The 25,447-nt window shown below is 42.9% G+C and overlaps 1 protein-coding gene across 1 annotated transcript in view; it reads left to right on the top strand.

The window, feature by feature from the left end:
- Positions 1 to 221: 221 nt before the first annotated feature.
- The window catches only part of LOC140199770 (T-cell surface antigen CD2-like), a 32,763-nt gene continuing 7,537 nt past the window's right edge, over positions 222 to 25,447 (top strand). Inside the window, exons 1-4 of the mRNA XM_072262257.1 lie at positions 222 to 549; positions 1,532 to 1,849; positions 11,302 to 11,547; positions 15,497 to 15,628. Of these exons, the coding sequence (XP_072118358.1) occupies positions 489 to 549; positions 1,532 to 1,849; positions 11,302 to 11,547; positions 15,497 to 15,628 (757 nt within the window). The 5' untranslated portion in view covers positions 222 to 488. The remainder of the gene's footprint in view (positions 550 to 1,531; positions 1,850 to 11,301; positions 11,548 to 15,496; positions 15,629 to 25,447) is intronic.

Below are 25,447 nucleotides of genomic sequence, written 5' to 3'. Positions count from 1 at the left end.
CTTAGTATATTTTAAATAATCAAACAACTGCAGATGCTGAAATAAAGAAAACGAACTCGCTGGAGCAATCAGCAGGTCAGGCAATACATGTGGAAAGCAGAAACGTTTCGAGCGCGGGACCCTTCATCAGAGTCGTTCTGATGGAGAATTTCAGACCTGCTGAGTACTTCCAGCATTTCTGTTTATATTCCATCTCTCAGTACTTCATAACTCTTTCTTCCCACTCTGGACTGCCTCCTGGAGAAATTCTAGACACAGGTACCTGGCACATCCATCTTCCGTTGAAAGCTGTCACTCACCTCACCGATCATTATCGCTGTTTCCTCTGTTGCTCAGAGCTTGTCCTGCCAATCACTCCCTTCGCTATAGCTCCATTTCAAACCCTTCCTCTTTCTGTTTCGCCCAGAACCGAGATGTTTTCGTCAGGCTGCAACAATCTCTAATAAATTTGCTCTCAATTCTGAATAAGCAATCACAAATCAGTCAATATGATTTGGTATCGAAAGTATTTAAGGCAGCTGAACCTATTTTTTCTACTAGCTGCGTCAGGTAAGGATAGACAATTGCGGTTAATTGTTGTGCCTTAAATTGTACGGAGTAAATGTAATTTTTACAATGATATAAAACGAGTGAAATCTGTATAGCCCGTAAAGTTGCAATCCTTTGCTTTCCTTCCCTTCTAGTTGGCTGCTCTTCCGATGTTGCCTGTTTAATGCCAAATATAAAATATTTGGCCAGATAATTCATTGTAAAAACACTTGGGAAAGAAGGATAATTCAACGCGGTTTTCCGACTGTACACTTGTAATTGAATGTACTGAAACACATCGGTTGTATCGCTGATAGTTAGGATTTAACTGCTTTACGGTATCGAACTCCGTTCACTCTATTTACATAAAATACTGAGTTTGAACACTTGCGCGCACTAATAAGCTCTACACACAAAAAAAACTACTCCTAACAGGAGATTCCTCGTGATTACAATTTGTACTTGTCAGCGTGAATAACTAGAAAATGTCCTCCCTATTTATAAACGCAAACACAAGGAAATCTGCAGATGCTGGAATTTCAAGCAACACACCTAAAAGTGACGAAGGGTCTCTCTCGGCCCGAAACGTCGACTGTACCTCTTCCTAGGGATGCTGCGTTCACCAGCAACTTTTATGTGTGTGGCTCCCTATTTATAATACTGTTGGCTCTTGCAAACCTTTCATTTCTAGTTTTTTTTTTAAAGTCTTTTTTGTTATGAATTATGATACATTCTCCGAGGAAAGTAAAGTAAACCTTTCAACAAATAATGCTGAAATCTTAGAAGCAGGGTGATAAGTTTTGCCTGGCTTGAATATTAGCCACATTATCACAGCGGATCGGCAATTCATCCCGCAGAATAGAACTGCTCTTTATATAACAGTTCATCAAAAAACACCTCCTTAGTACCTTGCTTTGGAGATCAAAATGTTATTTATGTATATTTCAGAGATCATTTTTATCAAATACACTCAAAACATTTGCTTTTTTAAAAAAACCCGCAGGAGTATTTCCTACAGCAAGTAACGAAAATGCGGAGATTGTTTACAGCGAACTTGGGAAATCAGCATTTTTACAATCACCGGATCTAATTTCCCTCAAAGCAAATGAGGTTCGATGGAACAAAGGAAACATACTTGTTGCACGGTATAAAAACGGCTCTAAAGCGTACGGAAATTTTCTGGGAAGGGTAGAAGTCCTCTTAAATGGCACCCTGAAATTTATCACCACAACAAGCAGTGATGAAGCAACATACAGCTGCGAAATATTTAATGAGCAGGGACTCAAACAAGATGGCTGCACATTTAAATTGTCTTTACTTGGTAAGTTTATACTCTTACAATTTCTTTTAAAACATGATCAGAGTTTGGTTGGAGTTCCAAAGCATTATTTGTAACGTAGTTGTTATATTATGTTGTATAATGCTACATGATTTGTAACATTAGCCTATTAACCCGTATTTGTGGAGAGTTAACCATCTTTTTCATGAACAACTCTGTGCTCATACCTAAGGGGGACATGTTTGGTGTCTCAAGACTTGAAGAAAGGGAGAGTGTAATGACCCTGGTCTATCTCAGCCAAATTAGTAGTAAAACTGATCTGCTTAATTCTGTTCAACACTCTGGCTATGACACTAATGCAGATTTTGGTGTTAATGTGATACTGATCTGGCATTGCAAATGCCTGTTACCGCTCTGCTATAAACATTTGATATTGGCCCTGCTCTAAAAACATCCAAAATTCATAGGAGTACCACTGCAGGTTAATTTTATAGGTTAAAAACCAACACTATGGATACTGGTAACCTGAAACAAAAACAGAAAATGCTGGAAAATGTAGATCACAAATGCACAATAAAATAGGACTAAGGGAATAGCAGTTTGGTTTTAAATGATTGACCCTTCACTCTGTAGCTCTATGCCCTTGTTCATACCTTTCCTACTGGTGGAAACATCTCAGCATCTGCCTTGTCAAACCCACTGGGGATCTCAGAAACGTAGAAAACCTACAGCACCATACAGGCCCTTCTGCCCACATTGCTGTGCCGAGCATATACTTACTTTAGAAATTACCTAGGGTTACCCATAGCCCTCTATTTTTCTAAGCTCCATGTACCTATCCAGGAGCTCCTTACGTGTATGAATTAAGGTCATCCCTCATTTTTCTAAATTCCAAGGAATACCGACCCAATCTATCTAATCTCTTGGTGGGTCAGTTAACCTGGACAGGTTCCAATGTTACTATATCCTTTTTCAAGTAAGGTGATTGACCTGTGCACAGTTGTTCAGCTATGCTTTCACTCATTATCTGTACAGCTATAACAAAGCCCCACTGGTAATGCCCTTCCTGAAAATGACCCATTTATTCCAACTTGTTGTATTCTATGTGATAACAAACTTTGAACCCATACTCACACACATCCTCCAACATCTTAGAATCTTAATTTATGCACCAGCCTCTTATGTGGCACCTTATCAAATGCCTTCCTTGGAATCTAAATATATCTACAGGTTTCCCTCGATCGGTTCTCGCTGACTCATGATTAGAGAATTCAAACAGGTTTTATCAAGCATGATTTATCTTTCATAATACCACAGTGAGTGGGTTTATTTATGTTCATTGCCCCTCAGTGAATTAGATTAACAATTAAGGTCAAAAACTCATGTTCGAATGAAGGATCTTCAACCAGAAATGTTAATTCTGGTTTTCCTTCCGCAGATGTTGCCCGACCTGTTAAGTATTTTTAGCATTGTTATTTTTTGCATTATGATTGGTGGAATTCTCAGTGTCCTGCTATAGGTCAGTTATTTTAAAACGCAAACAACAGGAATTCTGCAGATGCTGGAAATTCAAGCAGCACACATAAAAGTTGCTGGTGAACGCAGCAGGCCAGGCAGCATCTCTAGGAAGAGGTGCAGTCGACGTTTCAAGCCGAAGAGTCTCGGCCTGAAACGTTGACTGCACCTCTTCCTAGAGATGCTGCCTGGCCTGCTGCGTTCACCAGCAACTTTTATGTGTGTTGATAGGTCAGTTATTGTCTGGTGCTGCTATATTTGGGTGGTGCTGCATGAACGCTTGAGAATTTGTAGCAAGTGGTTTTAAATTAATTGACACTGCTATGAGACAGTACAGTAACAGGCCCTTCCAGCCCTGATCCCTTGCCTCCCAGTTACAACCATGTGACCAATTAACTCTCTAACCTTGTCTTTGGAATGTGGGAGGAAACTGGAGCAGCCGGAGGAAATCCATACAGTCACGGGGAGAACATACAAAATCTGTACAGACAGTGGCGGAACTGAACCCAGGTCACTGGTGCTGTGACAGTATAATGCTAACCATTACACTACCACACTGCCCATTTTAGTGTATCTTAAAAGCTAAACTAAAGTGCACACCAGTGCACTATTCACTGTATCCTAAGGCTGCAAGTTATAGGATATCAGATCCAAAATCTGCTGACATTAACAGGTTTCGAGGCAAACAAGAACAAAAATTTAAAGATGAGTCATACCCAATGAATAGCTAGCGATTAGGCGGTGCTAATCAGAATCAGAGCCCGATCTATTATCACTAACATGCACTATGTCATGATATTAGTTGTTTTGTTGCAGCAGTACAGTGCAAGACTAATAGGTTACATATAAATATATAGGCCACTGTTCCTTCCAAACTGCGTGTGTGTGTGGCCACGCAGTAACCAAAATGCTCCTGTTCACATAGCCTTTGCTACTGTGTAGCTGGAATTTTCTTTTATGTAATGTGCCATACAGTCTTCAGGCCACGTAGAAGTTTCCTGCTCAGAGCAATGGTTGGTCTGTGCAGCTGTTAAAAAAAAAACACAAATTAGAGGAAACATTGACATAGTGTAAAGGAGGAATAGTGAGGTAGTGTTCATGGACCATTCAGAAATCTGACTGCAGAGGGGAAGAAGCTGTGGGTCTTCAGGTCCCTGTACCTCCTCCGTAATGGTAGTAATGAGAAGAGGGCATGTTCTGAATGGTGAAGGTCCTTAATGATGGAAGCGCCTTCTTGAGGTGCCACCCTTGAAGATGTCCTCAATGGTGGGTAGCGTGTGCTCCCGATGGAGTTTGCTGAGTCTATGACCCTCTGCAGCAGTTTTTGATTCTGTGCATTGGAGCTTCCATAACAGGCAGTGATGCACCACTCAGGATGCTATCCATTGTACATCTGTAGAAATTTGCTAGCCTTCGGTGACGTGTCAAATTTCCTCAAACTCTTAATGAATTATAGCCACTAGCATGCCGCCTTCTTGACCCCATCAATGATTGGGCCCAGGAATTGAAGCTGCTCACTCTTTCCACCACTGAAGCCTCAATGAGGACTGGTGTGTACTTTCCTGACTGAGCCTTCCTGAAAGTCCACAGTAAATGCCTTGGTCTTGCTGACATTGACTGCAGGATTGTTGATACAACACCACTCAACCGGCTGATCTATCTTGCCACTGTATGACTCCTTGTCCCAATTGGAGTTTCTGCCAGTGATAGTGATGTCATAGGCAAATTTATAGATGGTGTTTGAGCTGTACCATCAGCAACAGCAAGAGCCAATACCAAGCCACTCTGACCCATAATTTACAATAAAAGCTGAAGCATTAGCTCCCAAATCAATACTCATCTATAACAGATAACAATAGACTGTCAGTATTAATTCATTAGGGAATATCATTCCATTTCTTACTGGAATATACTAGTGTATTGTACCAAATATTTTGTTTCTGAACAGTACAATTTTTAAGTAAACATGTTTGTAACATTGCCTCAATCAATTGTCCCAGTTAAGTTCGAAAAAAAAACATGAAAAACTGCCAAGAAAACATATATTTGTAATATTTCCAGAATGATTGATAGGATATATATTTTTGGCTCTATTGAATCTAAATTTATCTTGATGGAGTTCTTCCGTCCTCTTTCATTTATTCTGTGAACTGGTACGAGCTTCTCTTGGGCAAATAATGGCATTTGATTTCATGGTGTAGATTTGGCAGCGATGATGTGTGATTTCAGAGTAATTTTGCATGACCCAGTCTCAAGTGTAGCATCTAGGTCATAGGTGGTTGACACGTGCATACATTGCAGACCCCTGATGTCAATTGTGTGGGTGAGCCCTAGCACCTGCAAAGATTGTTGTGATGGAAACAAAATTACAAAATGCTAAAATGGAAGTCTGAAATGCATGAAACAACCATATCTAGATTATACTGTGTACATTACACAACACCCAGTCCAGAATTGTCTTTCCTCTGTTGGGTTCAACCACAAGCTATTCTAAAAAGCCATCTTGCAGGGGGTGAGTATGGATGTCTGGGAAATGGAGGCAATGCGGGTGAGAGCAGCATCAATGGCAGAGGAAGGGAAACCCATTTCTTTGAAGGAAAAGGACATCTCTGGTGTCCTGGAAAGGAGAGTCTTAACCTGGGAACAGATGCGGTGGAGACGAAGGACTTGAGTAAAGTGAATAGTATATTTACAGGAGACAGGTTAAGAAGGGGTATAGATAAGATAGCCATGGAAATTGGTAGGTTTATATAAGATGTCACTGGACAGATTGTTTCCAAAGATAGAGGCAGAGGGATCGAACAAGTGGAGGGAGGTGTTGGAAATAGACCAAGTGAATTTAAGGGCAGGGTGGAAGTTGGCAGAAAGGTCTCTTCCCCATCTTTCCGCTGCCTCAATAGGGATAGAATTCGTCTCATCCTCACCTACCACCCCATGAGCCTTCGTATTCAATACATCATTCCCCGCAACTCCGGCCATCCTCAATGGGATCCTACCATCAAAACATCTTTACTTCCCGTCCACTATATGCTTTCCACTAGGATTGCTCCCTGTGTGATTCCCTTGTCCATTTGTCCCTCTCCACTAATCTCCCTTGTGGCACACACCCCTGCAAGAGACTGAAGTGTTACACCTGCCCATTAACCTCCTCCATTCAGGGTCTCAAACAGTCCTTTTAGGTGAGGCAACACTTCATCTGCAAATCTTTTTGGGGTTGTCTGCTGTATCTGGTGCTGCTAACACAGATTCTTCTGCATTGGTGAAACCTAATGTATATTGGGGGACTGCTTTGTCGAGCACATCTGCTCCATCTGCCAAGAGCAGTATTTTCCAGTGGCCAACCATTTTAATTCATATCCCCATTTTAAGTTCTATACCCTGTCTCCTATTCCCCTCTCAACATGTTGGTCCATGGTCTCCTCTTTTACCACAATGAGGACACTGTCAGGATAGAGGAGCAACAACACATATTCTGTCTGGGTAGCCTCCAACCTGATAGCATGAACATCGATTTCTTCCTTTCCTCCCCTCCCGCTATTTTCTACTCCGGCCTCTTATCTGTTCTCGCCTGCCTATCACCTCCCTCTTGTGCCCCTCCTTCTTCCCTTTCTCCCATGGTCCATTCTCCTCTCCTCTTCCTTCTTCTCCAGCTCTTTATCTTTCCTACCTACTTGGCTTCACCTATCATCTTCTAGCTAGTCCTTCTTCCCCTCCCCCCTATCTTTTTATTCTGGCATCTTCACCCTTCCTTTCCGGTCCTGAAGAAGGGTGTCAGCCCGAAGTGTTAACTGTTTATTGATTTCCATAGCAGCTGTCTGACCTGCTGAGTTCATCTAGAATTTTGTATGTGTTGCCTCTACTAATTTTTCCTGGAAGAATGTACCTTCTCACACATCTCAGCATTAAACAACGTGTCTGCTCATTCCATCAGCCTGCTTATATCCTGCTGCGATTTATCACTATTATCCTCACAATTCACAATACTGGTCAAGTTTGAGTCATCCAGAAATGTAGAAATAGTGACGAGCACTACAAGTGTAGATCATTAAAAACTGGCCAAAACAAACGTCAACCTTGGTGAATTCCACTATTCACTCTTCTCAAGATTGGTGGACGATCATTCACCATAACCCTGTTTTTTGTTGTTTCAACATCTTTGTGTTAATGTTCTATTTAAGCCATGCACTTTAACTGTGTGGATATGTGGCATCCAATGAACAGCCATCTGGCAGTCCAGGTACACCACATTGCTCTCATCAGTTCTGTCTGTTAGCTCATCAAAAAAAAATCTATCAAACTTGTTAAATATGATTTTCCTTCATTGAATCCCTGTTCCCTTGCCTTCTAACTGTTATGATAAACGCTTCTAAAAGCTTTCTCTATTGGCGATTTTTGATATGGTGTAAAGTGTAATATTTCGTTGACTATTCTAACTGCAGCTAATGATGTCTTTCCATTTTGTAAAGTTTTCATTTTGTGACACCTTCTACTGTGGAGGTTTTCAGATGGAATTACACTTAAACATTGAATTAAGCTGCTGAATCATATGTATTACCAGACTTGTATATTGGAAGATGTACTAATCTGTTAATCAATTTTATTTTAATTGCAGCTGAGTTAGTTACCCAAATCAGCTTAGTAGGATGTAAATAAATGAGCAAAATCTTTTCCATTGCCAGCTCATTCAATTAAAAGTATCTGGAAAGACTTATTATACAGATTACTATTGCAGATATAAACTTCTAATGATAAGCATTAATTGCAAAATAATCACTCATTAAACTAATCTACATACTAAACAGTTAATAATATTCTGTAGAAGAAAGGGACAATATTTAGAGTTACATGCCATTGAAAACTTAACATTCAATACGACCAATCCTATACCAAAGCGTAACCTTCAAATTAGCAGCAGTTTCTTTCACTCAGTTTTCCTTTACACAACCTACCTAACATATTCTTAAATTATAACATTATTTTTCCTTCCATCAGTATCTGCATTTTCACAAGATTCTGCTTAATAGAATCTTCCTCTGATCTCTGACCTAAATTTCTACTTCCCCAAGTTCTACACGATGGAGTGAATAAAGTTTGTCTTTGCTACATTGCACCATATCTGTAACTCCATTTTGAACTGTGCAAAGCTGCTGATTATGAAGTACAATGAAATTTAGATATATTTTCATCACCCTGAATAACATGCACTTAAAAAAAATTCTGGTGCAAGGTGTTTGGCAAAGAGCTGAGTGCAAGATTCAATAACTTGTTCCATTGTGGTAAAAACAATGGAATCAACATGATGATCTTGTTATCACTATGTTTAACAGCATCAGTTTTGTTAATTCTTGCATCACTTACACTAATTAGTAAGTAAGTCTTACGAGTCAATCAGTTTTGTTTTTGCTTCTGCGAATTTAACTAAAGCATATCCTACACTCCAAATTATGGAAAATATGCATTGAGGGAAGCTTGTTATCTGGACTTGAATAAATGGGTATATAACCATATACATAAAATGATTATGGAATTCAGCTTGAGGATTGAGCAGAAAGTACATACTATATTTGATGTCAGGCACAGATAGAGAAATGCAAAGAGGGGAAAGAATTAGTATACCAGCAGAGTGAATAATAAAAGAGGAAGTTCAAAAGAAAAATCACTTTTTTTTTTTTCATTTTTTCTTTTGAGTTTCCATTGGCGAGAAGAACAGCAGCAGGCCATCAAGACCTTTGGTACTCCTGTGCCATTCATTAAGATCGTGGCTGAACTTCTGTCTCAGCATTATCCCCACATAACCTGTTTGCGTTGTTGTCCAGGATTCTGTGATAACACAATGATTGAAGTCCCACTACCATCTTAGTGAAGAAATGTCTCCCTATCTAAGTGTTAAACACCTTATCCCCTACTCTGAATCTATGTCTCCTGGTCCTAGATGTCTTGGGTAGGGAAACGTGTTAAACCCTCCCAGAATCTATGTTTCAGTTAGATCTTCATTCTTTCAGCTAAACTTTGGAGATTACAGTTCCAATCTGTTCAATCTTATCTCATGTCGAATACACCAGGTGTGAAATGACTCCTGGTGAATTAGTGCTGCTTTCTTTCTCTCCATGGCAAACACAGACTTTCTTGGGTAAGTAGGCAAGATGATGTGGTCTCACCAAGTTCAGCACAACAGCAGTATGATACCCTGCTCCTAGAATTGAAACCAAAGAGACTGCAGATGCTAGAGCTGGAGGTGCTTGGCGAGTTTAGTAGTGCACGTGCATCTCCTTAAATTATAGAGCTATACGCAATGAAAACAGACTATTTGCCACCATGTTCACACCAACCAGTAACCACCCATCTGTATTAATCCATCTTTCAGCACTAGGCCTGCAACTTTCTATATTTCAGTGCTTATCTAGGCACTGAAATTTTGTCAGCCTCTGCCTCTTTCTCAAATGGTGCATTCGAGTGCAGGCTACTGTTTTGGTGATAAGGATCCCCCTTACATATCTTTTAAATCACTTATCCCTTACTGATTGTCTATGTCCTCTAGTTTTATTCACCTCTGATAAGGGAAAACATGATCTATCTATGTCTCTCTCAATGTTATGTACCTCAGCCATGTCCCCTCTTAACCTTCTGTGCTCAAAAGAGAGAATTATCCTCACCTCTCTATTCTCATCTTCTAATTGAAATGTTCCACTGCAGTCAATACTTGGATGAATCTCTTCCGTACTCTTGCCAATATCTTTTCTATAGAACAGCATGTAGTACTCCAGCTGAGGTCTGACCAATGTTTATTGAAGTTGGAACATAAACTTCCAGCTCTTGTATTCAAAGTCCCAAATAACGAAGGCCAGTATTCCATATGCCTTCTAAGCCATGACATCCACGTGTGCTGCCATTTTCAAGGATCTTTGGACTTGTACAATTACTATTACTCAGTACTCCCTGGGACCTTACCATTCATGACATACTTTCTGGCTTCATTAGTGCTTCAATGTCTCGTATTTATCAGGATTAGATTTTACCTGCCATTACAATAACATTTCAATATTAGCATATTACCTTCCCTTCACGCTGTCAACAACTAAACCAATCTTCATACCATCAGCAAATTGACTGCTCATGCCTTCTCCATCCACGTCCAAATGTACATACAATGAGGGATGAATCCTGGGGAACACCACAGGTCACAGGCATATCATAAAAAAACCCTCTAATATCAGCTTCTGTCTACTAATGCCCAGCCAACTTTGGATCCAATTTTCCAACTTGTCCTAAATCCTATAGACCCTAATCTTTTGGACCATTCATGCCTTGTCAAAGGCATTTCTGAAGTCCACGTGAATATAACCACTGCACCATCCTCACCAATAAACTTTGTTCCCTCCCCAGAATATTCAATCAGATAAGATCTGTTCTTGATAAAGCTGTGTTGGCCATTTCTGATCAGTCCCCACCTTTCCAAGTGATCTTTATCTTCTCTCTCAGAATGTTTCCAATAATTTCCTGCCTCTGTAGGAGTTTAGAACTGTGAAAGGGACTTTAATGAAAGATATGCACTCCTGAGGAATTTTGACAGGGTGGATATGGAGAAGGTATTTCCTCTTTTGGGAGAATTCAGAACAAGAGCTACTGTTTAAAATTATAAAGTCACTCATTTCAGATACAACAGGAAGTTTGTTTTCTTTCTTCAAGGCCTTGAATCATTTGAACTCTCTTCCTTACAGGGGAGTGAAGTTCTTCTCTCAAACTCAGATTTGCTCTGATGAAAGGCCATTAACCAGAAACATTGGTGTGTTTCAGCCTCCAATAATGTCAAATGGTCTTCTGAATATTCTCATCGTCCACTGTTGAAAATAATTGAAATGAAAGAAAGAGTTCAAAGTGAATGTATTATATATGTGTCGCCATATACATACATTCAAATGAAAGTGAATGCTGTTCCCATTGTCAAATGTATTCATAAAATGTAATTCTTTTTATTTCAGAGAAAGTCTCAGACCCTGTCTTGAACATCAGCTGTAATTCTCCAGAAGAAATCAATATAACCTGCAGTGTGGAGAACGGAACAAAAATCAACATAACATTACACAGTGACTCACTAACTGAAACAGTTCAAGGCCATCATTTAGAGAGAAGATTTTCCTTTAAAAAGACAGGAAACAAGACCTATATCTGCATTGCTAAAAATAAAATTAGTGAAGCTCAGACCGTAAAAGTGAATCATTGTGCAGGTAATTGATGTGTTTGCTGATATACTAAGACCAAAAGACAAGGGAGCAGAATTGGTTCATTCGGCCGATCGAGAATGTTCCGCCATTTCATCATGCTGATCCATTTCCCTCTTAATCCCATTCTCCTGCCTTCTCCCCATAACCTTTCATGTCCTGACTAGTTAAGAGCTATTAACCTCTGCCTTAAATACACCCAATGACTTGGCCTCCAAAGCCAACTGTAGCAACAAATTCCACAGATTCACCACCCTGTGGCTAAGGAAATTCCTCCTCCTCTTCTGAACCTGTGCCATCTGGTCCTAGACTCCCAGACTATAGGAAACATCCCCTCCACATCCATTCTACCAAGCCTTTCAATATTCGGTAGATTTCAATAATATCCCCTCTCATTCTTCTAAATTGCAGCAAGTACAGGCTCAGAGCTATCAAACACTCCTCGTATAATAACCTTTTCATTCTGGGAATCATTTTCGTGAAACTCCTCTGAACCCACTCCAACGTCAGTACATCCTTTCTTAGATAAGGGGCCCAAAAACTGCTCACAATACTCCAGTGAGGCCTCAACAGCATCTTATAAAGACTCAACATTATAACCTTGCCTTTATGTTCTAGTCCTCTTGAAATTAATGTGAACATTACATTTGCCTACCTCACCACTGACTCAACCTGCAAGTTAACCTTAGGGGGTCCTACATGAGGACCCCCAATTCCCATTGCACCTTGGATCTTTGAATTTTCTCCCCTTTTAGAAAGTAGACTATACTTTTAATCCTTATTCCAAAGTGTATGACCATAAACTTCCTGACACTGTATTCCATCTGACACTTCTTTGCCCATTCTCCTAACCTCTCTAAGTCCTTCTGCAGTTTCCCTGCTTCCTCAACACTATAAGCCTCTCCATCTATTTTTGTATCGCCCGCAGACTTGGCCCCAAGTCATCGTTTTCACCACGCAGATCATTGACATATAACGAAAAAGGAAATTCCCCTTAAGGAAACTGTGCTGACTTTGGCTTATTTTATCATGTGTCTCCAAGTACCTTGAGGCCACATCCTTAACAATCAACTCCAAAGTGTTCCCAATCACTGAAGTCAGGCTACCTGGCCTATAATTACTATTCTTTCTCCCCCTCCCCCTCCTTGATGAGTGGAGTGACATTTGCAGTTTTCCAGTCCTCTGAAACCATTCCAGAACCTAGTGATTCTTGAAAAGTCATTAATACATCCATGATTTCTTCAGCCACCTCTTTCAGACCCTGAGGTGTAGTCCATCTGGTCCAGGTGACTTATCTACCTTCAGACCTTTCAGCTTCCCAACTAATTCCCAACTTCTCCCTACTAATTGGAACTGCACTCACTTCTGCCCCTGACACTTTCAAACTTTCAGCATACTACTAATGTCTTCCATAGTGAAGACTGATGCAAAATACTTATTCAGTTCATCCACCATTTCCTTCTTCCCCATTGCTACCTCTCTAACATCATTTTCTAGCAGTCTAATATTTACTGATGCCTCGCTTTTGCTCTTTATATATCTTTAAAAGTAGCTTCGGTATCCTCTTTGAGTCCTCTGCAGCAGAACTCTAATGGAGTTCCATGAAACTGGCCATGCCTCTGTTCATCCCCTCCTGTACAGGATGAAGATCACCAGAATTTATCTTGTCAACATGTGCATATTCTGTCTCTAAGCTATTCCATAAAATTCCCTCGCTGCCATGACTGTGAGTGTGCATTTGAGGTTTGTAATCTCTTCATTATCACTGACACTTTACTCTCTACCTCGGTCTGCCCAGGTTTCAGTACTTAAACTGGAAATGAAACCAAGAACAGAGCTGAGGTGAAGTGAAGGGTGTAGAGAATAAGCTATGTGCGCTTGTATTGTCCAAACCTTTTGAAGTAAGGAAATTCACGGGAGATGTAGGGAGGATTAGGTATGAGAAGCTTTTTTAATATACAAACGTATAATTGTGATCCCAGCAGTGGCCAAATCTCAATAATTGCCAGTCCAGCAATGGTGAACTCTGTTTTCACCATAAGGACGTGACCTGCAGCTTCACTGTTGCTGCTTTCAGCTGCACGCAGCTACATCCAGCATGAGATCAGAAACTGTGTCAGAGACTGCAGCACCATTTGTTTGGTTGATGTGTCATTGTTGAATAGTTAAGGGTTACGAATGTGTGAAAACCCTGCAGTGCGGCTGGAAGTGTCAGCTGCGGATCCTGGCCATTAGAGACTGTCAGTAGATCTGAGGTTCATTGATCAATGTAGGGAACCAATGGTGCATTTGATTGAACATATTAAATACAGGTTCACTGACCTTGACGATGTGCATGAAGTATCCTTGGCTTCTTGCAGCATTCAGAACCTGACACGTTGGTTTCAAGGTTTGATACCATTTCTTACAGCTTTCTTGCCCCTTTGGATAAAGCAGTATTCCACCTTCTCTACCAAAGATCCAGTGCAGCTGCAGAAAACCTTGAGACATATGTTCTTCACCGTTCCCCCAGGTCAGCTTGAGTTCCGAAGGATCCCAGTAACACTTTGCTGAGATACTTGGGCTGGCTTTAGGTAGTGTTAGTTTTAGGTCCTAACAATTCTGATTGTCATTAAGTAGAAAATTAAAGTTCAAAGTAAATTTATTATCAAAGTACATGTATGTCACCATATACAACCCTGAGTTTCATTTCCTTGCAGACATACTCAATAAATCCGTAATAGAATAATAACCATAATATAATCAATGACAGACCACAGCCAACTTTGGCATTCAACCAGTGTGCAAAAGTCAACAAACTGTGCATATACAAAAAGAAAGAAATAATAACTAGATCAGCCATAAGTATTCAGAATATGTAATAAAGAGTCCTTGAAAGAAATGCCATAGGTTGTGGGAACATTTCAATGATGGGGTAACTGAGGTTGAGTGAAGTTATCTCCTTTGATTTAAGAGCCTGATGGATGAGGGGTAATAACTATTCCTGAGCTTGGTGGTGTGAGTCCTGAGGCTCTTTTATCTTCTTCCTGATTGCAGTAGCAAGAAGAGATCATGCCCTGGGTGGTGGGGGTCCCTGATGGATGCTGCTTAGTCCCATTTGTAATGAACGGAATAGATAAATAATTTAATAGGAATTTAAATAGTGATTATACACTATTGTCTAGGAATGAAACCGTTATCTACTTGCTGGAATTCAGAAGGATGAGGGGGGATCTCACTGAAACCTTTCGAATATTGAAAGGCCTAGACAGAGTAGATGTGATAAGGATGTTTCCCATGATGGGAGAGTCTAGGACAAGAGGGCACAGCATCAGGAAAGAAGGGCGCCCTTTCAAAACAGACGCGGAGAAATTTCTTTCGCCAAAGGGTGGTGAATTTGTGGAATTTGTTGCCACATGCAGCTGTGGAGCCCAGGTCTTTGGGTGTATTTAAGGCAGAGACTGATAGGTTCTTGATTGGACATGGCAGCAAAGGTTACAGGGAGAAGCAACACACATCAAAGTTGCTGGTGAACGCAGCAGGCCAGGCAGCATCTGTCGGAAGAGGTGCAGTCGACGTTTCAGGCCGAGACCCTTCGTCAGGACTAAGCCTGACGAAGGGTCTCGGCCTGAAACGTCGACTGAAACTCTTCCTACAGATGCTGCCTGGCCTGCTGCGTTCACCAGCAACTTTGATGTGTGTTGCTTGAATTTCCAGCATCTGCAGAATTCCTGTTGTTTACGGGGAGAAGGCCAGGAACTGGGGTTCAGGAGGAGATAGAAAAGAGGATCAGCCACGATTGAATGGTAGAGCAGACTCGATGGGGCAGATGGCATAATTCTGCTCCTATGTCTTATGGTCTGACATGCAGATTATTTCATATCTTAATATTTTCTGTTTGAATACATATTGGCAAATTCATACTGTGCTGATTTTGTTGGTATTATTCATATTTTCATTTATTTCTGTTTCACAGATAATGGAACACCAAATAGTTATATTAAAATTCTGTTAATAGCAGGAATAATAGCAGGGGCAATGATCATATCATTTGTTCTGCTTTGTTTAATTTGGAAAAGTTGTCGATCGCGAAGACAAGGACAAAGAGGTAAGTAATCTGGCTTCTGGTAGATACCAATCATATATGTAATATCTAGAAAACTGGCAATATCAGTAATTAAAATAGTGCAACTGATCAAAAATGGCAATATAAATGTAGTGTATGAGATGTGAGACTTGATTCCATGCATTAATAAACTATTAGTTATTCAGTTGCATTCTTGACTAAGTATTCTATGGAGAGGTCCTAAGGTCATGCGCCTCACAACTCGCAGCCTCTGCCCTGACAAACTTTACATCAATGCTGAAGGTCTGTAATGATTGACTTCCAACACTCACAACTGCTTTCTATTTTGTCGTGTACAATTTGAGTTAGGGTTGTCTTCTGCTTTTGAACTTGCCTATCTTATTTTGGTCAATTGACGCTGATGTTCAGCCATCTGCCTGGTCACAGCTATTGTCATTAGTGTGATTGGCTGAGCTCTGCCAGCACTGTCCTCTTGTGGAGTTTCTCCACCACTCTTTCCTTTAAACTGTGCAAGTGGATGACTACGAGTGACTGAAATGCTGTCCCCCATAGACCCAATCAGTTCCCCTCTACCACCACTCTGCTCCGTCTAGCGGAATTAGTCCTTACTCTTAATAATTTCTCCTTTGGCTCCTCCCACTCCCTCCAAACTAAAGGTGTAGCTATGGGCACCCGTATGGGTCCGAGCTATGCCTGCCTTTTTGTTGGCTTTGTGGAACAATCTATGTTCCATGCCTATTCTGGTATCTGTCCCCCACTTTTCCTTCGCTACGTCGATGACTGCATTGGCGCTGCTTCCTGCACGCATGCTGAGCTCGTTGACTTTATTAACTTTGCCTCCAACTTTCACCCTGCTCTCAAGTTTACCTGGTCCATTTCAGACACCTCCCTCCCCTTTCTAGATCTTTCTGTCTCTGTCTCTGGAGACAGCTTATCCACTGATGTCTACTATAAGCCTACTGACTCTCACAGCTATCTGGACTATTCCTCTTCTCACCCTGTCTCTTGCAAAAATGCCATCCCCTTCTCACAATTCCTTTGTCTCCACTGCATCTGCTCTCAGGATGAGGCTTTTCATTCCAGCATGAGGGAGATGTCTTCCTTTTTTAAAGAAAGGGGCTTCCCTTCCTCCACTATCAACTCTGCTCTTAAACGCATCTCCCCCATTTCACATACATCTGCTCTCACTCCATCCTCCCGCCACCCCACTAGGAATAGGGTTCCCCTGGTCCTCACCTAGTTCCCCTGGTCCTCACCTACCACCCCACCAGCCTCCGGGTCCAACATATTATTCTCCTTAACTTCCACCACCTCCAACAGGATCCCACCACTAAGCACATCTTTCCCTCCCCACCTCTCTCTGCTTTCCACAGGGATCGCTCCCTACACGACTTCCTTGTCCATTCGTCTCCCCCATCCCTCCCCACTGATCTCCTCCTGGCACTTGTCCTTGTAAGCGGAACAAGTGCTACACATGCCCTTACACTTCCTCCCTTACCACCATTCAGGGCCCCAGACAGTCCTTCCAGCTGAGGCGACACTTCACCTGTGAGTCGGCTGGGGTGATATACTGCGTCCGGTGCTCCTGATGTGGCCTTTTATATGTTGGCGAGACCCGACGCAGACTGGGAGACCGCTTTGCTGAACACCTATGCTCTGTCCACCAGAGAAAGCAGGATCTCCCAGTGGCCACACATTTTAATTCCACATCTCATTCCCATTCTGGCATGTCTATTCATGGCCTCCTCTACTGTAAAGATGAAGCCACACTCAGGTTGGAGGAACAACACCTTATATTCCATCTGGGTAGCCTCCAACCTGATGGCATGAACATCGACTTTTCTAACTTCCGCTAATGCCCCACCTCCCCCTTGTACCCCATCTGTTATTTATTTTTATACACACATTCTTTCTCTCACTCTCCTTTGTCTCCCTCTGTCCCTCTGAATATACCCCTTGCCCATCCTCTGGGTCCCCCCCCCCCCCAGTCTTTCTTCCCGGACATCCTGTCCCATGATCCTCTCGTATCCCTTTTGCCAATCACCTGTCCAGCTCTTGGCTCCATCCCTCCCCCTCCTGTCTTCTCCTATAATTTTGGATCTCTCCCTCCCCCTCCCACTTTCAAACCTCTTACTAACTCTTCCTTCAGTTAGTGCTGACGAAGGGTCTCGGCCTGAAACGTCGACTGCACCTCTTCCTAGAGATGCTGCCTGGCCTGCTGCATTCACCAGCAACTTTGATGTGTTGCTTGAATTTCCAGCATCTGCAGAATTCCTGTTGTTTGCCCCCATAGCCTTCGTTGTCTTGCAGCTGGAACCTTCATTTATATTAAAGCTTTATTAAAGTGCCGCAGTGTTGTCAGGCTATGTTTTTAAAAAAAATTCCTGTTAACAGCAATGGACTGCACAGCTGCAAAACAAAAATAAAGGAAATATTGTTCTGCATTCAACACACACAAAATGCTGGAGGAACTCAGCAGGCCAGGCAGCATCTATGGAAAAGAGTACAGTCGACGTTTCGGGCCGAGACCCTTCAGCAGGACTGCAGAATAAAAGATGTCAAAGTTAGAAGGTGGGGGGAGGGGAGGATGAAGCACAAGGTGATAGGTGAAACTGGGGGAGGGAGGGCAAGAGTGAGGTAAAGAGCTGGGAAGTTGATTGGTGAAAGAGATGCAGGACTGGAGAAGGGGAAATCTGATTGGAGAGGACAGAAGGCTATGGAAGAAAGACAAGGGGGAAGGAGCACCAGAGGTCGGTGATGGGCAGGTAAGGAGACAAGATGAGAGAGGAAAATGGAAATGAGGAACGGTGAAGGAGAGTGGGGGGTGGGGCATTACTGGAAGTTCGAGAAATCGATGTTCATGCCGCAGGGTTGGAGACAGAATATAGGGTATTGCTCCTCCAACCTGAGTGTGGCCTCATCACAATAGTAGAGGAGGCCATGGGTTGACATGTCGGAATGGAAATGGGAAGTGGAATTAAAATGGGGGGGCGGTCGCTGGAAGATCCTGCTTTTTCTGGCGAATGGGAAGTGGAATTAAAATCCTGCCGGAAGAAGCGGGTTCTCCCAGTGGCCACCCGTTTTACTTCCACTTCCCATTCCTTTCTGACATGTCCGTCCATGGACTCCTCAACTGTTGCGATAAAGCCACACTCAGATTGGAGGAGCAACATCTTGAATTCCATTTGGGTAGCCTGCAACCTGACAGCATGAACATTAATTTCTTGAACTTCCAGTAATGGCTCCTCCACCTTCAACATTCCCCATTCCCTTTTCCCTCTTTTGACTTATCTCCTTATCTAGTCATCACCTACCTCTTGTCTTTCTTCTATGGCCTTCTGTCCTTTCCTATTAGATTCCCCTTTCTTCAGCCCCGTATCTTTTTCACCAATGAACTTACCAGCTTTTTACTTCACCCGTCCCCCTGCCCCCTCCCGGTTTCACCTATCACCTCGAGTTTCTCCATCCCCTCCGCCACCTTCTAACTCTGACACCTCAGCTTTTTTTCTCTAGTCCTGCTGAAGTGTCTTGGCCTGAAACATCATCTATACTCTTTTCCATAGATGCTGCCAGACCTGCTGAGTTCCTCCAGCATTTTGTGTGTGTTGCTTGGATTTCCAGCATCTATAGATTTTCTCTTGCATGTGGTTTATCTGCATTCCCACATTTATTGCCCACTACGCCTTCTCCCATAGTGTATCCAGACATTGGAACTCCCTTTCAGCTAAAGCGCATGTGGTAGCCCTTAAGTAGATGTCAGTAAACTCTAGAGAAGAGTATCAGAGTTTCTAAAATTCACAACCAGGAACAGGAAAGGATCTGTTTAGATTTACATTCAAAGTTAGTTATTGCAATGAGCAAACCAATAGGACAAAGAATTGTTGACAGCCAGTGGTCAAATGGACTATAAATCTCTTGAATCATCTAAACACAAAGGAAATTATTGTAATGTTGGGACAGTGACCACAATATAATAAAATATAACTGCTTTGATATAGAGATGCCCATGACTAGATGGTATTTTTAAGAAGTCAATTTAATGAAATGAGGGAGCAGAATAAGTGAACAAAGTGGGAAAGGTTAGTCTATAACATATGAGAAGAAGTTAAATAACTTAATTCTACCCAGGCAGAATAAATGCAGGCCTAAAGGCAACAATTTGACCTATTTCAGTTCCATATAAAATGGATTGTATTACCTGGAGACAGTATGGAAGATCCTGGCTGATCAGTCCTCTTGGTTAACTTGAGAAAACTGAGCTGTAGTGTTATATTAGAATTCACAGAAAGAATCTCTACTGTTTCTAATTGACATCAATAACTGTATATTTTAGTTTTAATAAAGAAATACTTATATTAAATAACATCCTTCACAGCCTCAGGATGTTTCACAAACTTTAATGTAATGCTGATTAATCTATCCATAATGTTTGTGTTAATATATAATTCTGTATATTCAGTGCCGATACTGAATGGCTTTGTGAGCCTGAACCAGGTTTTGGGAATGTTTGTTGGTGGTGTGCTTAGAGTGACCACTAGTTCAGTATTAAAACATAAAAAAACTTATTACTTAATAAAACAATGAATACCAATCTATGAGTTTTGATTATCTTCTTAATTCACAAAAGCTTTTGATGAACTTGTTACCTGGATTTACTGTAATACTACATGAATTTCTATTATAAAGACCCAACAGGGCACTGGTAATTAAACAAGGTTATTATCAAATTTAAGAAAAGTGCTTGATTAGATATACAATCTGCTGAATTTAACAATTAGCATTTCTGGGTTTCCACATGGAAAATTAACCGGGGGTTTCTGTTTCTGATTGTCATCGATTGTGTGTTCTGGTGACTCTAGGTAAATAGAAACTTAAGAGGAACAGTGAGGGGGACGGTAATAAGCTTGAAAATGTGGGCAGGCTGGCAGGGAGGTGACAGATTAAATTTCTTGTTAAGAAATACAAGTTGAAAGAATGAGAAAGACAATGCAAACTAGAGGCACATTCTGAAAGTAGTGCAGCAGAGAGCAGAGTGTGTAGTTCATTGAATGTGGTTAACAATGGAGGCATATAGTATCAGAAGAAGAAATTTAAAGTCCACTTTTATAAAAAGATGAGAGAGACTGAAGGAGCTGGAATCGGGAGCAACACACACAATGCTGGAGGAATTCAGTTTCTCTCCATAGGTTCTGCCTGTCCTGTTGAGTTCCTCCACTATGTTTTGTGTTGAACTTATGCCACATTTTAAGAAAGATGTCAAGACTTTGGTGAGGGTGCCTTAAGGACCGGAAATTATTTCAGGGATGAGGAACTTATCTTGTCAAAATATTGAGAATCTGGTTGGTAGAACAGAGGAGGTTGCAAGGAGATTTGATAGAGACTTTAAGATTGTGAAGGGATTGAACAAAGCAGAGGAGAACTGTTATTGTTGGATGATGTGAGAATCTGTGGTGCATCGAAGGAAGGTAAGTAGCAGAAGAAATTAAAGTGAAGGAAAAGGTTTGAACACAGAGCTTCTTTGCAGTGTGCATTGCACTGCCAGAGTTTGTAGTTGAGACAGATTGAAATGTAAATTCAAAGTGGAGCTGGCTAAGGAAGTTGCAGAGTTATGAGTAGGGGTGAGGGAGTGAGACTGCACATATTTAGTGTTGATGCAGTTATGCCAGTTTATCTGGTGTCATTTTGGGATTATGCAAACAAATTATGCCTGGCTGTGAACTTTGTGTGACCGGGTAGTTTAAGAATATTCATTCTTTAAGCTCACACATTAACAGTAGTTCTATGATCAAAGTCACAGAGGCTTTGACAAAAACTAAAGATAGTTATCACGGGCTAGAAATAGGAAGCAATGGAATATATAGTGGAGGCAAACTAATAGAATTGAGAAACTCCCGTACCATTGGTGCAAAGGCAGTGGACAATTCCTGCTTCAGATGATTCCGTTCACTCCACTAACAAAAGCACTGCTTATTTCATCTGAATCAATCCAGCAGAGGTGAGGAGGACCTGATTCCACATTTCTGTGGGTTCTTATATGGCTGTTTTTTTTTGCAGAATCTTTCCGCATACCAATAACTTTGTGGGAAATGGAAGCGGCTGATAGAAAATGATGATGTTTTTTGGAGGTTCTGCCAGTAAATATAACCTCCCAAAATATCACCATCATTCTTATAAGTACAGTACATGTGACAGGTCTGGCAGATAAATTAGAGGAATATCCTAAAAGATTTTAGAAAAGTATTATGAGCAAAAGAGTAGCTAGAAAGAGAATGAAATCAATGAGATGTGTGGGATCTTAAATTAATACTTCCATACCTGTTATGAGGAAGATCATGCAAGTTAAGGAATTAAAGGATATGAATGGTCATGTATTGAAACATAATCCACATAACAAAAGGGGAAGCACTGAGGGTCTTAAAACATATTGAGGTGCAGGACCTGTCATGGTCCTGTCTGGCAATCCCCCACCTTGCCATTTGCCTCAAGAATTGGGCCTCAATCACCTCATTTAGATTCCAGTCATTCCCAGGTTCCACTAACTACACGCACCTGCTTCCCAACAGAAACGGCAGGATAAAAACCCTGTGACCACAGCAGGAAGCTGCCAGTTTGTTGGTTGACTCTTGTGAGAGTAAATGTTGTTTCCTATTCCTGAGAACTGAAATGAGGAAAGTATTCGAGCAATCCATTTGGGGAAAGGATGCCGCGAAATGGTTGCTTACTCCTCGTCAAGCTTCGTGAAGTGTGGCCAACTATGCCATTGAGTTCTGGACCTTAGCCGCAGACTCCGGGTGGAATGACGAGGCCCTACGGGAGGTGTTCCGACAGGGCCTCTCGGACAAGATAAAGGATGAGTTGGCTGCGAGGGATGACACAGACGGTCTGGACTCATTCATATCGCTAGCCACTTGATTAGATTACCGACTTCAGGAACGTCTGAGAGAAAAGGCCAGTCGGCCCCCTCCTCGGATCAGCCCACGTCTCACCTTACCATCTTCTATCAGCACTAACCTCTCTCTTCCCCCTGTTCCTCGCAGAGCTCCCACTCCTACTGTCCTGGTGAATCAAACGACCCTCCCTTCAGCAACCCAGACTCGGATGTAGATCCCGGCAACCGTGAATTACCAACAACTGTCCCTGTCCCTGTCCCTATCCGCTTTGGTGGATTCCGGTGCTGAGGAAAATCTGCTGGATGAAGAGATAGCCGCCCAGGCTGGAATACCTTGTGAGCCGCTAACCACCCCCCTGGAGGCCCGAGCCTTGGACAGAAAAGTGCTGGTTCAGGTGACCCACTGAATGCCGCCCCTGACCTCGATCCTATCCGGCAACCATTGGGAGGAGGTACGATTCAGCCTCATTCATTCACCTCAAGCTCCGGTAGTTCTAGGATATCCATGGCTGACCCAACACAATCCCCATATCGACTGGTCTATTGGGAGGATAGTAAAATGGAGCCCATCTTGCCATGCCAACTGTCTGCAGTCGGCCCTATCCCCCAGAGAGGCTACCACGACCCCGCCTGTGTTGGAACCCCTCGACCTGTCCTGTGTCCCCACAGAGTACCATGACTTGGGACAGGGCCCTTTCCCTGCCTCCGCACTGCCCATATGATTGTGCCATTGACCTTCTCCCTGGGGCCCTGCTACCCGCTAGTTGCCCTTTTAACCTATCCCGACCGGAGAGAGAGGCAACGGAGAAATACATAAGCGAGTCCCTCGCGGCGGGCATTATCAGGCCTTCATCCTCCCCGGTAGGCGCTGGTTTCTTTTTTGGAAAAGAAGGATGGGACACTTCGCCCTTGTATTGACTACCGAGGCTTAAATAACATAACAGTTAAGAACAAGTACCCTCTACCACTCATTAGTTTGGCTTTTGAGCCACTGCATGGAGCCACCATCTTCTCAAAGCTGGACCTTCGCAATGCCTACCATTTAGTCAGGATGAGGGAGGGGGACGAATGGAAGACGGCCTTTAATACACCTCTGGGCCACTTTGAATATTTGGTCATGCCCTTTGGCCTCACTAATTCTCCCGCTGTTTTCCAAACCCTGATCAATGATGTACTGAGGGACTTCATCAATCGATTCATCTTTGTTTACCTTGATGACATCCTGATATTTTCTAGCAGCCCCCAAGAACATGTATGCCATGTCCGTCAAGTCCTCCAGAGACTGTGGGAAAACCAGTTATTTGCAAAGGCAGAGAAATGCGAGTTCCACGTTCCTTCGGTCAGCTTCCTAGGGTATATCATTGAAAGCGGGCAGGTAAAAGCAGACCCCGAGAAGATCTGGGCAGTGGAAGAATGGCCTCAACCCACGACACGTAAACAACTTCAACGATTCCTGGGCTTTGCAAACTTCTATCATAGATTCATCAGAGACTACAGTCGAGTGGTGGCCCCCCCTTACCCGGCTTACCTCACCTACCACACTGTTTTGCTGGGACTCCGAAGCGGACTCAGCATTCATCGACCTGAAGAGGCGTTTCACCACCGCTCCCATCCTGGTCCATCCGGACCCATCACGTCAATTTATCATTGAGGTGGATGCCTCTGACTCCGGGGTAGGAGCGGTCCTATCCCAACAGTCAGGGTCGGATGAAAAGCTTCACCCCTGCGCCTTCTACTCTCGCCGACTGTCCCCCGCCTAGCGGAATTACGACGTGGGCAATTGGGAACTGCTGGCAGTCAAGCTAGCACTGGAAGAATGGAGGCACTGGTCGGGGGGGGGCAGAACCCCCATTTGTGGTGTGGACTGATCATAAGAACCTGGGGTATGTTCAGTCTGCCAAACGATTGAACTCCCGCCAGGCACGTTGGGCATTGTTTTTTGGTCGGTTCAAGTTTACCCTCACGTACCATCCAGGATCCAAGTATGGAAGCCGGACGCGCTATCCCGCCAGCATGACTCCAAGGATGACACCTCCAGTCCCGAGACTGTCCTCCCACCATCCTGCATGGTTGCCACCCTCACTTGGGAGATCGAGACTAAAGTAAAGGACGCTCAGCGGGATGACCCCGACCTGGGCAATGGACCCGGAAATCACCTGTACGTGCCCGTTTCTGTCAAGTCTCAGGTTCTCCAATGGGGGCACACATCCCGGTTCACCTGCTATCCCGGGAGTGATCAGACCCTGGCTCTCCTAAGGAAGCACTTTTGGTAGCCGTCCATGGAGGGGGACACCCATTCTTATGTCTCAGCTTGTTCCATCTGTTCTTGGGGAAAGGTCTCTCATCGACCACCTGCGGGACTACTTCATCCTCTACCTGTCCCTGGTCATCCCTGGTCACACATCACTTTAGACTTCGTCACTGGTCTACCCCCTTCCCGCGGAAACACCACTGTCCTCACCGTGGTAGACCGATTCTCCAAGGCAGTGCACTTTGTGGCCTTCCCTAAATCTCCTTCCCCTCAGGAAACTGCAGATCTTCTCATCCACTACGTCTTCCACCTCCACGGAATCCTCGCGGACATCGTCTCTGATCGAGGTTCCCAGTTTGTCTGGCAAGTATGTAAGGCCTTCTGTCAAGCCTTGGGCGCATCAGTCAGCCTGTCTTCCGGCTTCCACCCCCAGACGAACGGGCAGACGGAGCGGGCAAACCAAGACCTGGAGGTGACGCTATGTTGGGTAACGGCAAACAACCCATCAACCTGGAGCGACCACCTCCCATGGGTTGAGTACGCCCACAACTCTCTGGTGAGCTCTGCCCTTGGAAGGTCTCCATTCGAGTGCTCCCTTGGGTACCAATCCCCGCTGTTCCCCACACAAGAAGAAGAGATTGCAGTACCGTCGGTTCAAGACCACATTAATTGGTGCCTTAAGATTTGGGAGGAGACACGT

This window comes from Mobula birostris, chromosome 6, assembly GCF_030028105.1.
Source record: "Mobula birostris isolate sMobBir1 chromosome 6, sMobBir1.hap1, whole genome shotgun sequence".
NCBI classification, from domain to species: domain Eukaryota; kingdom Metazoa; phylum Chordata; class Chondrichthyes; order Myliobatiformes; family Myliobatidae; genus Mobula; species Mobula birostris.
This window is presented reverse-complemented; position numbering and strand designations above follow the sequence as displayed.